Raw genomic sequence first — 13,530 nt, forward strand, 5'->3', positions numbered from 1 at the left:
CTCTGAGACCAGCAGCCCGTGCCCGCAGCCCCACGCAGGGAGCTGGGCATGGGTCTGGCCGAGAGGACAGCGGGGTCGGCGGGTGGGGATGGGGCGGGGGAAGATGGTGAGGGGCTCTAGGGCCCTCGCGTCCTTCCTAGAGGAGAGACGTTGAGTATAATCTATCATTGTGGGACTTCGGAGAGACCCCGGGCCTTCTCTGGAGCCCACAGGAACACAGCCAGAGCTAGAAGGGACCTCAGAGGTCAGCCAGTCCGGCCCCTTCAAATGACAGAGGAGGAAATTGAGATCCACAGGGACCTAGACTCCCTAAGGCGGGCTGTGGCAGAGACGAGCTATCAAATCTGGCTCTCTTATTCCAAATGCCTCTCCTTATAACTGTGGTGTGTCAAAGGGGAAGGGGGATGGCTCAGGAATCTCTCCCCCCCCAACCATTCTCTGTTCTAAGGTTCCCCCCCACACACACAACATTCTATGCTCTCTGTTCTAAGACCTCTCTCAGTTAGGATCTAAGCCCCCCCCCCCCCCCCCCGCCTTTTCCCAGCTCTGATATAGCCTTTTCTTAGGTCTTTTTCTGCTGAAATAACCTCACGTCTAAGGGCCTGCCAGACTGTCAGGCTCTGTTTTGTGAACTGAAGTCCTTTCCAGGTATGTTCTACTGTGATTCTTTGGGGTCGGGGAGGAAGAGGGGTGGTGAGGAAGGCTCAGAAGATTTAAGAGGATTAAGGAGGGATCAGGCGGCTCCAGCCATGAGCTGGCTGGGGGTGGGCGTGGGCCCTGGGAGGGGGAGAGGGATTCCTTTGTGGGGCCAGAGCTTCTTCCAGTTCTCAAACCTACAGAGAGAAAGTGGTTGGGGAGGATGGAGGTACAGGGAGGATTGTCGGGGAAAAAGGGCTCAGTCAGCTGGATCCTGGGGGAGAAGACTCTTCCCCCTTGTTGGGCACGCACACACACTGGCAGACATACACATCGACTCAGAAACAGATCTCTCTCTCTCTCTCTCTCTCTCTCTCTCTCTCTCTCTCTCTCTCTCTCTCTCTCTCTCTCTCTCTCTCTCTCTCTCTCTCTCTTTCCCAGCTGAGGATGAAACTTCTCTACGGGGGTTCTGAGCCCCGTCCCTCCCCAAAGACAAAGGGCTTTTCAAATCAATTCAGTCCCATCCAAAGCAGCCGCCTCATTCAAGTGAGTTCAGTTCAACCCTATTGCATTGCCCTCCTATACCCCATTTGTCTTTATTGGCCCCCCTCTGTGAGCCCAGGGCTCTCTGGGGCTGGGGGTGGAGCTGGAGAGAGTGCCTCAGTGCCTGCTTTCCCATTCTCCTAATCTCTCAGGGTTTTTTTTGGGGGGGGCGGGTGGAAAGGGCGGGGCTGGGGCAGAGAGACCCTCCCACAGGAGACGAAAGCATCTATTGCAATATGGAAGGAACCTTGAACTATAAATCTGCTCAGTTGGATTCCCTGTACCCCAGGCAAGCCAGTCTTCAGCTGCAGGGCCCACTTTCCCCTATGGCACAGGGAATCTTTGCTGGGTTTGGAGTCAGGCAACTCGAGTCCAAATGAGGACGAAGGTTCGCAGAAGAAAGGAACAGTTTCTTTTTTTCTTTTTTTCTTTTTTTTGGTCTGTCCCCAGTCCCTAGCCCGGTGCTCAGCACGCAGTAGGAATTAATAAATGCTTAGTGGATGAATGGATGGGTGAATGAAGGAGTCCTGCCTCAGATGGTAGCAGCTGTGTGACCACATGGACAGCATGCCTCTCTGTAGTCACAGTTTCCTCCTCAATAAAATGGGGACAACGTTGCCTTCATACTAATATGGAAGCCTTGCTGTGGGGCTCAGATGAGACAACGTGTGAAATGTGTTACTAGCTTGAAAGCAATATAGAAATGCTCCTTGTAATTGTTATCATTATATAGATTGAGGCTCAACGTCCTGGACTGCTGGAATAGCCAGGTTAAGAATACATCCCCGAAGGAGATGGACAGAACGCTGCACAGAGATCCAGAAAACCCGGCTTCTAATCTAGCTCGGATCCTTACTAGCCTAAGAACGTTGGGCATGTCACTACCTTCACTGGGCCTCGGTTTTCTCATTTGCAAAATGGGCAACCACCACCACCACCGCCACCACCTATTGCTGCTACGTTCCTGATAAATGTTACCACTACTACTCTAATAGCGATTCCCTCCCCACCTCAGCCCCATGAAGATGTGGCCCCCTGGCAGGGGAGCTCAAAGAGAGCTGGGCCTGAGGGTGTGGGCGAAGTTCCAAGTGGGGGAGCAGAAAAGAGACCCCCAAAGTTAGATCCTGGGCAGGGGGACCAGGGAGAGCTGTGGAGCTGGCCGGCCGAGGCCGTCATCCTCCCTCACTGGTTGGTGTGGTTCTGAGCTTGGCCTGATAAGGAGGGAGATGGGAGGGTGGGGATGGAAGGGAGAGAGGGAAGGAAGGAGGCTGGGCACGCGGGGGGGGGGGGGGGAGGGGATCCTCCTTCCCCCGGGAGCCAGCGAGCAGAGAAACCTCTCCAGCTGCCAAGTCCTCCCTCCACCCCCCCTTCTACCCCCCAGCCTGCCTGCCCGGCCGCCCGCCCTGGGCTCCCCTCCAGCCTCTAAGGAGGTGGGGCCCCTTCCGCAGGTGTCCTCCCCCTCCCTCCCCCTTCCTTCCCTCCCTCTTCTTCTACCTCCACTCGCCTCCTTCCTGCTCCCCCCATTCCCTCACACCCTATTTTCCCACCCAGAACTGCCTCCTTTCCCCTCTCTGCCCCCATCCTGCGCCCCTCATCATCAGAGACAGATTGAGGCCGAGGAAGGGGACACACACAGCCACAGGGGCAAGCAGAAGCCCCTAGAGAGAATTGTTTAAGACGTTGAATCTTGGAAACTAGGAAAGAAAAGGAAGAAACGGAGAGGGGAGAGAGGAGGGAGTGAGAGACAGAGAGAGACATACACAGAGACAGAGAGACGGAGACAGGGAGAGATAGAGAGCCTGCTTCTACCTGCGGCTGCAGACCTCGGCAGGCAGCTCCTCCCCAAAGAGAGTGCGCTCCCTCCCTCCCTCCCTCCCTCCCTCATTCCCTCCCTCCCTCTCTCGCTTGCTCGCTCTCCCCTTGGGCAGCAGGAAGGCGGGCGGGCGGGCCGGCAGACAAGTAAAGGCACATGGGAGGGAGAGAGACTGGGGCCGGGACTCCAGGGCGCTGAGGAGCCGCAGTCGCGGCCCTGAGCTGCGCGCCGCCACCGGTGCCGGTCTCTGTCCGAGTCCCTGTCCCCGTCCCAGTCCCCATTCCTGTCCCTCTCCCCACCCCCAACTCCAGGCGCTTCCTCGGGGGCTCGGAGCCGGTTCTCGCTCCCCCTCCTAACCTCCCCCGCGGGCTGTTCCCACTGCCCGGGTTGGGGTTCTGCTTTGAGGCCAGTTGGGCAAATTATCCTGGGCCCCCTCCCCTCCTGCCAGGGAGACGCCCTCGCCCCCGCCCCGCCTCCGGGCCAGTTGACTGCTCCGTAGCCGGGGCGGACTGGGCTCAGGATGCCGCGGGCAGGCTCACCATGGTGGTAGGGCGCGCCGAGCGCCCGCCTGTGCAGGTCCCCATTGCCGCCACGGTTGCTGTCCTGTTTCTGAGAGCTGGGCTCCGGGCCGCCGCTGCCTAGCCCAAGCCCGAACCTCGCTCCGCACCTCGGGGCGCTCCCCCCCGCCCCCGCCCCAGCCCGGCCTCCCTCCCCCGCCCCAGCTGTTTATGGCTCAGTCTATCTTCCTGGATCATGCACAGAAACTTTCGCAAGTGGATTTTCTACGTGTTTCTCTGCTTTGGCGTCCTCTACGTGAAGCTGGGGTGAGTGATCTGGGCCGGGGGCCGGGCGAGCGGGCGATGGCGCGGGGGGGGGGAGTCTCGGGAGGTTCTCTTGTGGAACGCTCTGGGTATGGGGCACCATCCCGAGAGAAAACTCTCGCTGGTGGCCAAAGAGAACGCGCGGGCCAGGGGATAGAACGGGTTGGTCCGGGATGGAACGCGCCGACAGCGGGATAGAACACGGGCCCAGGGATGGAACGCGTGGCCCAGGGGTGGAACGCGGGGCCCAGGGATGGAACTCGGGCCCCAGGATGGAACGCGCCGCCCTGGGGATTGAACGTCGCCGCCTTAGAGACGGTACTCGCCGCATCCCCCACACCACACACTCTGCGTCTGGCCGGGTTCTCTGGTACATTTCCCTACCGGCAGAATTAGGTGTCCCTCACCCTGGGTGAATCTCGAGAACGAAGAGAAGGCACTCCTGGACCGAGCCAGGGGTAGCCCCGCATTCGGGAGCTGGTCCAGGCCGGCTGATCGCTCCCGGGAGGCTGCCAAGGTGGGTTCGCTCCGCTGAGTCTGCCTGTTTAGAACTAGGTAGGGGGCGGCGGTGTCAGATCCTCTCTTTCTAATCCAAGTGGGAACCAGAGTCGTTCCACCGTGGCGGCGGCCGCAGCCGGGCCTGGGGTCTGCCGCGGAACAGAGGGCACTTTCATCGTGGAGTGAGAGGCAGAATCTGAGCCCTAGAGACCTACCCACAGACCGATCAAGAGAAGAGGGCTCCCAAAGAGGGTAGGGAGGAGGAGCTGTGCTTATTACATGGGGCCGTGCGAGTGCGATTATGATTGTGTGTAAGGTGCTGCAGGCCTAGACACCATCCGCGTCTCTATCCATCATTCAGCCGTGTTGAAATCACCTTGACAACTCGTCGGTCTGGCTTGGGGATGAGAGGCGCGCGGGCCACCTCCTCAGGCGGGGTCCCCTCAGCCGGGACGCCTGGATCCCCCGCGCGCTCTCCGACCCCTCCCACTGTATCTCTGCCTCTGGTCCCTGGGATGGCCTCTGTGGGCCCTGGGCGCCTTGCTTTGTCCCTGCGGATCTCTCCTGGTGCTGGGCTCAGGCTCGGAGTTTGTGTGCCTCTCTCCACCTCTCCCTTCCCCGGGCGGGCGTCCTGATTAATATTGCTCGTTGCACTAGGCTACGCCGCTGAGTCGTATTTCCACATTCCTGAGCCCAGCCGAGTCCTTACCTGTTGAACGGCTGCGAGCTCCTTTTCGCCAGATTCGGCCTCACCGAGGCCTCGTTGTTGGAGGGGGAGGGGGTGCAGAGAGGGAGAAAGAGAGAGAGGCCCACGCACGGAGGTCTCAAGACCCAGAGGGAAGGAAACAGACCAAAAGAAAGAGATACTGAGAAAAAGAGAAGCAGGGGGAGGGAGCGAGGAGAGAGGGCAAAGCAGAAGAAGAGATGGGCAGAAAAGCCCAGAAGGTGAGAGAGGCAGAGAAGAGGATAGCAGCAGTCTGGTTGAACGAAGCCGAGGGGGTAAGGCACTCTCCTGGGTAGGGGGTGGGGGTAGGGGCTGAGATCAGATACCCGCTCTCTGTGCTTGTCAGTAAACCACAGTTCCCTAGAACCCCAAGAAGTGGGAAGGAAGAGAGGAGAAAAGAAAAAGGAACAGATGAGGGGAAAGAGAGGCAGGAAGAGAGTGAAGAGAGAATAAGAGATGGACAGAGAGAGGAAACAGGAGACAAAGTGCCTGTGTAACCTCGGGTAAGATTTAGCTGCTAAGGGAAGCCCCTGGGGCAGGGCTGGACTTTGAGGGGCCCTGAGGGATGGAGAGGCCTGGGACCACTGCTCCTGGGGAGGTCTCCCATTCAAGGGCAAATGAGAGTGGGCACCCAGAGATGATTCCCTAGAGACTCCTAAGACCAGAAGAGTGTCCTGGAGAATCCTGTGTGGGAGGATTCTCCCCTAGGGGAGTCTGTCTGTCTCTATGTCTGAGTGTCCTTGGTTCCTGTGGTCTCTGTCCACCTATGGCTGAGCCAGCCTGGACGGCTGAAAAATACTGGAAGAAGCAGGGTGGGTAGGTGGGGGCAGAGTTTGCCAGGACAGGCCTCCTTATCCAAGAACCCCAGGGGGCTAGCGCTGGAGCTTCTAAGGCTTCTAAGAACCTGCCAACTGAGATCTCTAGGTCTCAATCTCCAAGGCTTCTGACCTCAGAGGAGCACAGAACCCTGCCTCACCTGACAGTGGGGTGGGAAGCTGGGACACCAAGACCACCTCGGCTCTGCCTTTTCTTTGACATGTAACAAGAAATCTCTCTGAGTCTCTAGATTCTAGCCACACAGGATGATGGGAGCTTCTTCTGGCTTCCAGGGATGGAGAGAGGGGGAGTTGGAGTTGGAGGCCTTGCGGGGACACTGCTAAGGCATCCTCAAAGAGAATGCACTCCTTAGGGAAGGTCTGCATCAGGGAATTCAGAGGAGTGGGGATGGGGAAAGAGAGAGAGGTGGCAGACTGCAGGCCAGGAGGAATCTTGGAATCCCAGCATCTCTACCTGAGCTCTAAGGACCTTGGAAGGCACCTGATCCAACCCTTACCTGCCACCTATGACAGGCTTCCAGTACTGAGGAACTCCTTATCTATCCTCTCCTCAGTCAGCATTTCCCTGGTGCAGAGAATAATGAGATGTCAGAGAGATGGATATAGGCAAAAAGGAAGACAGACAGGCAGAGACAGACAGAAGGGGAAGGAAGAGCAGAAAGAGAAATAAACAAAATAGTCAGAAAAAGGGGGGGAAAGAGTGAGGCAGACAGGCGAGAGAAACACAGAGAAAGGGAAGAGAGATGAGACACAGAAAGAGGAGACATGAGGGGTGGAAAAGGTGAGAGAGAACTGACTGTAGAGGATCCCCTGGCAGTCTTGCTCCTATGTGTAAGTGTGTGTGTGTATGTGTGTGTGTGTGTGTGTTTGTGTGTGTGTGTGTGAATGATAGAAATGGAGGGGGGAGTTGGAGGAATGGGGAGCTCTAGCCAGAAATAGCCCTAAGAACACCACCTTTATGCAGACTTCTTCCAGAGCCCAAGGCCACTCTCCAAGGTGGCTGGGCCAGTGGAGCTCAGACTTTAGGAAGACAGAAGTCAGCCTCAGATACTCACTAGCTCTGTGACCCTGGCTAGTCACTGAGCTTCGTCTCTGCTCTGTGAAAGAAATCCAAACAGTGCCTGGTTTACAGCAAGGCTGACTGGAAGAGTCAAAGGAGGTAACACATGTAAAGTGCTATGGAGATGTTAGTGGTGATGATGATGATCATGGTTGCCCAAGAGGGTCAGCTCACCCAATTTATAGAGCAACTTAGTGACTCCAGGATGGGATAGGGGAAAGCCTGCTTCTCGAATGGCCTGGCTCCCTGAGGACTCTGGGCATGGAGTCCTAGGCCAGACTGAGCTATATGGGCCAGGGTCCAAGCAAGGACTCCAAGCTCAGGGAGAAGAGTATGGGTAGAGGATGGGGGGGGTGTCACGAAGGGAAGGACTTTGGGAAACATGTTGATTCAGCACATATCCAGACCATGCCCACATGCCCACAACATACACGCACACAACATATATATATATATATATACACACACACACACACACACACACACACATACAAAATTAGAATCTCCGAGCTGGAAGGGACCTTAAAGGCATTCAGCCATCTGGGATTGGACCAAGGATCTCTTTACAACATGCCGGAAAAATGGGCAGCCAGCCTCAGATTGAAGACTCCCAGTGAGGAGGGCCACCCCCACTCCATCTGGGTGAATTCAAACCCACACTCAAAGAAAATACATCAATATGTACTCAAGCAGACACATGCAAACCTGTCAGGAGGCAGATGGTGGAGGGGAGAGTAGAGCGGAGTTTTTGTCTTTGTTCTGCTTTTGCTTCACTGTAGGACCTTAGGCAAGTCATTTCCCCTACTGGATCCTCAATTTCTTCCTTTATAAAGTGAGATGGTGGGAACAGTTGATCCACATTGATTCCCAGCTCTGATATTCCCTGTTCCAAGCTCTGATGTTCTAGTGTATTATAAAAAGGACTGAATTTAGAGGTAAGATCTCAGTTCATGTCTTGAATCTGTCTGTGTCCTTGGCCCAGGCCCTGCCTCCTTCTAGGTCTCATTTCCTCACCCATTGTGGGGAGAGGAGAGTTCAGTTGTCTAGATAAACCCTAAGTTCTCCCTGATCTCTGCTACTCTGTTCTAATGTTCTTTCCAGATTCTCATGGGAAGGGGGACCCTGTCATTTCTCCAGTTTCTATCCCTATTTCCTGGCATCATGACTTGCACATAAGAAATATTTCATACTTGTTTGTCTTAACTCAAATGTGCCGTGAGTCTGAGCCAGGGCTCACCCTGTCTGCCTGGGGGGCACCTTCCCTTGGGTCCCCTTTCTTCCTTTCCTGGCAGCCTCTCCCACAAAAGGCCAGCCTAGGCTTCTCCCCTCTCTGGGAACCCTGGAGTCATCCTTCCAGTGGGAATCCCCTGGTTACCAACCCTTCAGATCTGCCTACCATCCACCCATCCATGAACGCACTCACTCATCCACCCATCCATCCACCCACCCACCCACCCATCCATCCATCCATCCAGTCATCCATCCATTGCTGGGTTAGGCAGCTAATCATTCTGTAACCCCAAATCCAAAGGAAACCCCAACATGTACCCCAAAAGGACTTCTAGAAAGCCTGCTTGTTGGGGTTGTTTTTATTTAAGCTGGGAGTGGAGAAGGAAGGTTATTCCTCTAGGGCTGGCCTGGTGCAGTGGAAAGAACACCACAATTACCAAGTTAGCTGTGTGCCACAGCCAAGTCATTTATCTGAGACCCTGAAAAGTTTATGAAAATATCGGTTAAATGGGAATGTTGTCTTCTTCTGAAATCTTCATTGATTAAAAGCCTTCATCCCATGCTCTAGAGATGAGCTGCGGTGGTTTCCTAAGGAAGCCCTCCTTAAAAAAATGAGTGAATGTATAAATGAATGGATGACCCATTCCTCCCTGCTCCAGAACAGGAGGAGAGTCAGAGAAGAGGCTTACCTAACTCTAGCCTGTAGCAGGGGTCCTGGGCTGAAGGGACCCAGTAAAGTCAAGATCCTAAGAATTGGAGAGGGCAAGGGGGAGGGACAGAGAAGGTCAGCCACCCAGTAGTTGTCCTCCCTGCCCAGTTCCCCAGATCATTTTCTCTCCAGTCCTTCAGGGGGGTGTGGCCAGACAAAACCGGCCAGAGTTTTAGCTTAATCCCATGGTCCTTGCTCCTCCTCTCTGAGCCTCACTTTCTCCATTTGTAAAATTGGAGGCAACATTTGTGCTCCCTCTGAACCTTGAAGTCTTAAAGAAACAAGAGCTGATGCTGTGGCACTAGCCAGAGAACCTGAGAGATACTTGAGCTCAGCCTAGCACGGGCTTCCCAGAGGACAAGGGATTTATCCAGAAAAGACTGACCAGTGATTAGAAGAGCTGGGGTTTTGTCCTGCCTTGGCTGACAGACAACCTACATGGAGTCCTTTCTGCTTTCTGGGCTTGCTTTTCTTCTGGAAAATGAAAGGATATTTAGTGAATATTTAGTGAATTTGGCCAGGGTAGGCAGAGTCTTACCTGTAAATCTACTTCTGCCTATCTTGGTGGGTAAACTGAGACCTGTTTCTGAGTAGATTTGACTTCTGGACACCCAGAGACCTTGAGAAAGGCAGGCTATCATGTCAGGAGAGAGGCAACCTTGACAGATGCCCTCTGGGACACTACTCTGCAACCTTGGTGTTTCCATGGCCCTGGAGCCTTCCCTGGGACCTGGGTAAAAGTTTAGGGTATTAGTCTTAAAAGTATAGAATTTAGAGAGTGCAGGGTTACCAAGTCCATCCTCCCTTTTTATTAGTAGGGAAACTGAGGCCAATTGATGGGAAAGTGACTTGCACACAGTGGCACGGCATACTCAGTAGCACAGATGGGCTTGAGTTGTAATCTCATGAAGGGTTTTTCTCCCTTTTGGCCCTGGAGGCTACACCCCTCTCCCCTCACATGGAAAGAGCTCTAGGCTAGGAGCTAAGAGGTGGTGATGGTGGTGGTGAATCTTTTAATTAGAACAGCTCCCTTCTAGTCCCAGCTTTTCAGTAAGATTTCAATTTCCAGGGACCCCTTTCCTGTTTGGGCCTTAATTTCACAGTCATTTTATGGGTGAGGGGCTAAAGGTGACAACCTACATCTTCTTTTGGCAAGAGCTTCAGTGAGGAGCCAGGGAAAGGAAGGGAAAAAAAGCTTTGGATGTTCTGGAGCCCCATTAGGGCGAGGGATTTGTAATGGGGACAGGCCCTGACCAGGCACTGGTCAGGGATGAAAGAAAAGTCCCAGAGCCCAGGCCTCCCCAGGGCCTCAGATGGCCCGCTGGAGCCTCCCAGACATGGCAAGTGGCTTTGCTGGGCCTCTTCTTGTGGGACACACGCGGGGGGGGGAGGGGAAGGGGGATTGCAGGTAGGGGCTAGAAGCCCGCCAGCCTCAGCCACCAGACATCCTCATTACCGGACCCGGGATGCTCGTGCATGGTCCCCCAGGAATGACGCGCTTCTCACTGCACGCTCTCTCTCTCTCTCTCTCTCTCTCTCTCTCTCTCTCTCTCTCTCTCTCTCTCTCTCTCTCTCTCACACACACACACACACACACACACACACACACACACAAGCAGACAGCCACAACTACCTCCACCCCCTCCCATTCCCATCTCCTTTTGACCAAGGCTCCCCCTCCCCCCCAAGATGGGGCTGGGACTGGGCCCCCCAGGATCTCGGGGTGTGTGCAGAGGAGGCGTGAGCGTGACTCCATCCTAGTTTCTCCATTGTCACCCTCCTTGACAGCCACTTGAGAGGGGGGACAGACTTGGAGGGTTGGCCCCACCCCTCGAGGCTAAAGGCAGCTCACTTTAAACCTGGAAAGGCTGGGAGTGGAGGGCGGGTGGGGAGAGATCTCGACAGAGACACAGAAAGGGCAGAAAAAGACAGACACAGAGACAGAGAAGAAAAGGAGAGCACGAGAGCGTGAAAGAGAGAGATGGAGAGAGAGAGAGACAACAGAGATGGGGGGAGGCAGGGAGGAGGCGGGAGAGATCCTGTCTGTCACACTCGCACGCGCAGACACAGACAAACAAGCGCCCGAGTACAAGCACATAGGCCGGTGCACTTGGCAGCGGGGACAGCGTCCAGTCCTTCTCTGGCTTGACCGGAGGGAGCGAGCAGGGAGCCCGTCTTACTCCGAGCCCGGGTCGGGCCTGACTGCAGCGGCGGCGGCGGCAGAAGGAGCAGCGTGTCAGGGACTGCCCCTGCCGCCCAGGCGCTCCGCCTCCCCAAGCCCAAGCGCCACGGGCGCAGGGCTAGCCCTAGCCCGGTCCCCGTCCCGGTCCCGGTCCCTGGGGGAGCAGCGGCCAGGCCCAGTAGCTGTCCCACCCCCTCAGCCCCGTGGGGGGGGCTTGGTCCCAGGGGAGCTCGGGTACAGCGATCGTTCCTTGGGGCCTGGCCGGGCCCCGCATGCCTAGCCCGGGGCAGCCCCCAGGGCTACTGGAGCCGCCGCTGCCCCGCCCCGCCCCCCCGCACGCCGCGGGCCAGGAGTTCTGCACTGAGCCGGGGAGCGGGAGAGCCTGGGATTTGGGAAGCCCAGGAACCGGGGAGCCGGGGCGCCGGCCGCCTGAGCCCGCCATGCTCCCCGCCTGCCCGCACGGCGCTCTCTTCTCTATCTGCTACCCTCAAATCTTCCTCACTCTTACCAGCGGCAGCTACCTGTAAGTCTCGGCCTTTGCAACCCCAGCACCCAGCTACCCTTTCCCCTGTCCTTCCCCGGGGAGCCCATGATTTCGCAGGAGCTCCCACCGATGGCTGGCACCTATACCTTTCCCAGGTTCTCCTTGACCGGGGCGCAGCGCTCAGGTTCTCCAAGGTCTGTAGGTGGAGATCTTTGGGGTGGGGTAAGGGGGATTGGGTCAAAGAGACCCACCAATACAACCTCCTCCTCGCCCTCAGCTCCTTGCCAAGGAGCTTCTTCCTTCAAAGATCCTCCTCTGAGCTGAGCAAACGCAGAGAAACCGAGGCAGCCCGAGAGTGAGGGGTTCAGGAGTGTGCAGGGTCTTGCCTCCAAAAAGGGCGGCGTGGGTGTGTGGGGAGTGGGGGCGGCAGCTAGGAGGTCCTTTCCCGTCCTCCTTTTCCCAGGATGGGAGCTGAGCGCTGACCCCATCCCCGCCCTGCCCTCTACTGCTTCGGGTGCGGGGTCAGGGAGGCAAGGACCAGTCGGAAGCGCAGCCCTGCCCAGGAACGCAGGTAACCGAGGAGACCCAGCAGCTATTTAAGGTCCCTTCCCGCTGTGAACTCTCTAGGTTTGGGGAGTGGAGAGCTAGTTGGGCAGAAATAGCAAGGCAGCAGTCAGTAGTGGAGAGACAGGGTTCTCCTGGCAGAGCAGAGATCACCCCCTTCCCCACCTAGAGGAGGGAGCGTCATCTGGGTCTGGAGGAGCCAAGGAGGGGACTTCTGTCCCGTCAAGCAGCCAAGCAGCCCAGCTCCACGCCGACCCTGTCGGGTCAGTGGCGGGCCGGCGGAGGGCGGAGGGTCTGCACGCGGCCTGGAGCCGCAGCGCCTCCCTCCGCCGAGGACTCGGTAATGAAACGCACGTGGCTGGCCCGGGCTTTCCAAGACGTTTGATTGATGGCACCTTAGTTGGCCGGGATGGGGATGAGGAGGGGATGACTAAGGGGAAGGGGAGGAGAGATTTAGTGGCACAGCCCTGATTAAGGCCCGAGCGAACAAAGCCCACCCGGCGGCTCCTTGCTTCGGTCTCCCGACTTTGTCTCCCCAGGCTGGTCTAGCCCTCGGAGCTCTGCACTCTGGAGCCTCCAGAACGTCGACTTTGCGCTGAGTCTCTCACCCTGGGGTTCTTACTCTTTCTAGGTCATTGGCGCAGCCCTCCTTTTCAGTCTCCATCTCTCTTCCCTCGGACCCTTTCTGGGATGTCTCTGGATCACTGCCTCTTCACTCTCAGTGTCTCTCTGGGGTCTCTGCTTTCTCTCTGTTCCTCTCCTGGGGTCTCTCTGGGCTTCTGACTCCGTGATCTCTTGCACAGGGGCCTGAGGGAGGGGGCTGGTACCAACCCTTTGCCCGAGGAGGAGGGCGATGGGCTGCAAGCCTAATAGCTCCCCCCCCATAAGCGGAGACCATTTTCCCCTCCAACCCCTAGGAAATTACTATCCTACCAAGTTTTCCTTCTATAAATAGTCACAAATCTTGAAACAAAAGTTTTCAACCGCACACCAGATGCTGGGAGGCTGCGGTTTCCCTTGCTGTGTGACATAATTATAAGGTCCGAAATCGGTGCCCCAGCCCCAAGGCCCAGTGGCAGAGGCAGAAGCCCAGGGCCCTTGCAGCTCTGGGAGGGGGCAGGGCAGGGCCACTGAGGAGGTGACAGCTGGGGATTTGGGGGATGAGGGGGTGGGGCAGAGGGCCAGGACCAGCCCTGGGACTGGGGAGGCTGCTAGCTCATTGAGCCCTGACATCATGGATAGACTCCCAGGCCAGCAGAGCTGGCAGAGACTTCAGAAGTGGGTCTAGACCAGTTCTCTCATCTTATAGACGAGGAAACCGAGGCTCAGGAATGGAAAAATGCTGCCCAAGGTCAGCCAGGCAGTGGCAAAGCCAGAACTTTGTCCAGAAGCCTAGAGTCCTTTGGACTGAAGCACAATCCTGTGGAGAG

The 13,530-nt window shown here is 56.6% G+C and overlaps 1 protein-coding gene across 1 annotated transcript in view; it reads left to right on the forward strand.

Moving 5' to 3' along the window:
• Positions 1-3,114: 3,114 nt before the first annotated feature.
• The window catches only part of WNT7B (Wnt family member 7B), a 96,213-nt gene continuing 85,797 nt past the window's right edge, over positions 3,115-13,530 (forward strand). The window contains exon 1 of the mRNA XM_020977484.2: positions 3,115-3,816. Coding sequence (XP_020833143.1) covers positions 3,746-3,816 — 71 coding nt within the window. The 5' untranslated portion in view covers positions 3,115-3,745. The remainder of the gene's footprint in view (positions 3,817-13,530) is intronic.

This window comes from Phascolarctos cinereus, unplaced genomic scaffold (genome assembly GCF_003287225.1).
Source record: "Phascolarctos cinereus isolate Bilbo 61053 unplaced genomic scaffold, phaCin_HiC Scaffold_1;HRSCAF=81, whole genome shotgun sequence".
NCBI classification, from domain to species: domain Eukaryota; kingdom Metazoa; phylum Chordata; class Mammalia; order Diprotodontia; family Phascolarctidae; genus Phascolarctos; species Phascolarctos cinereus.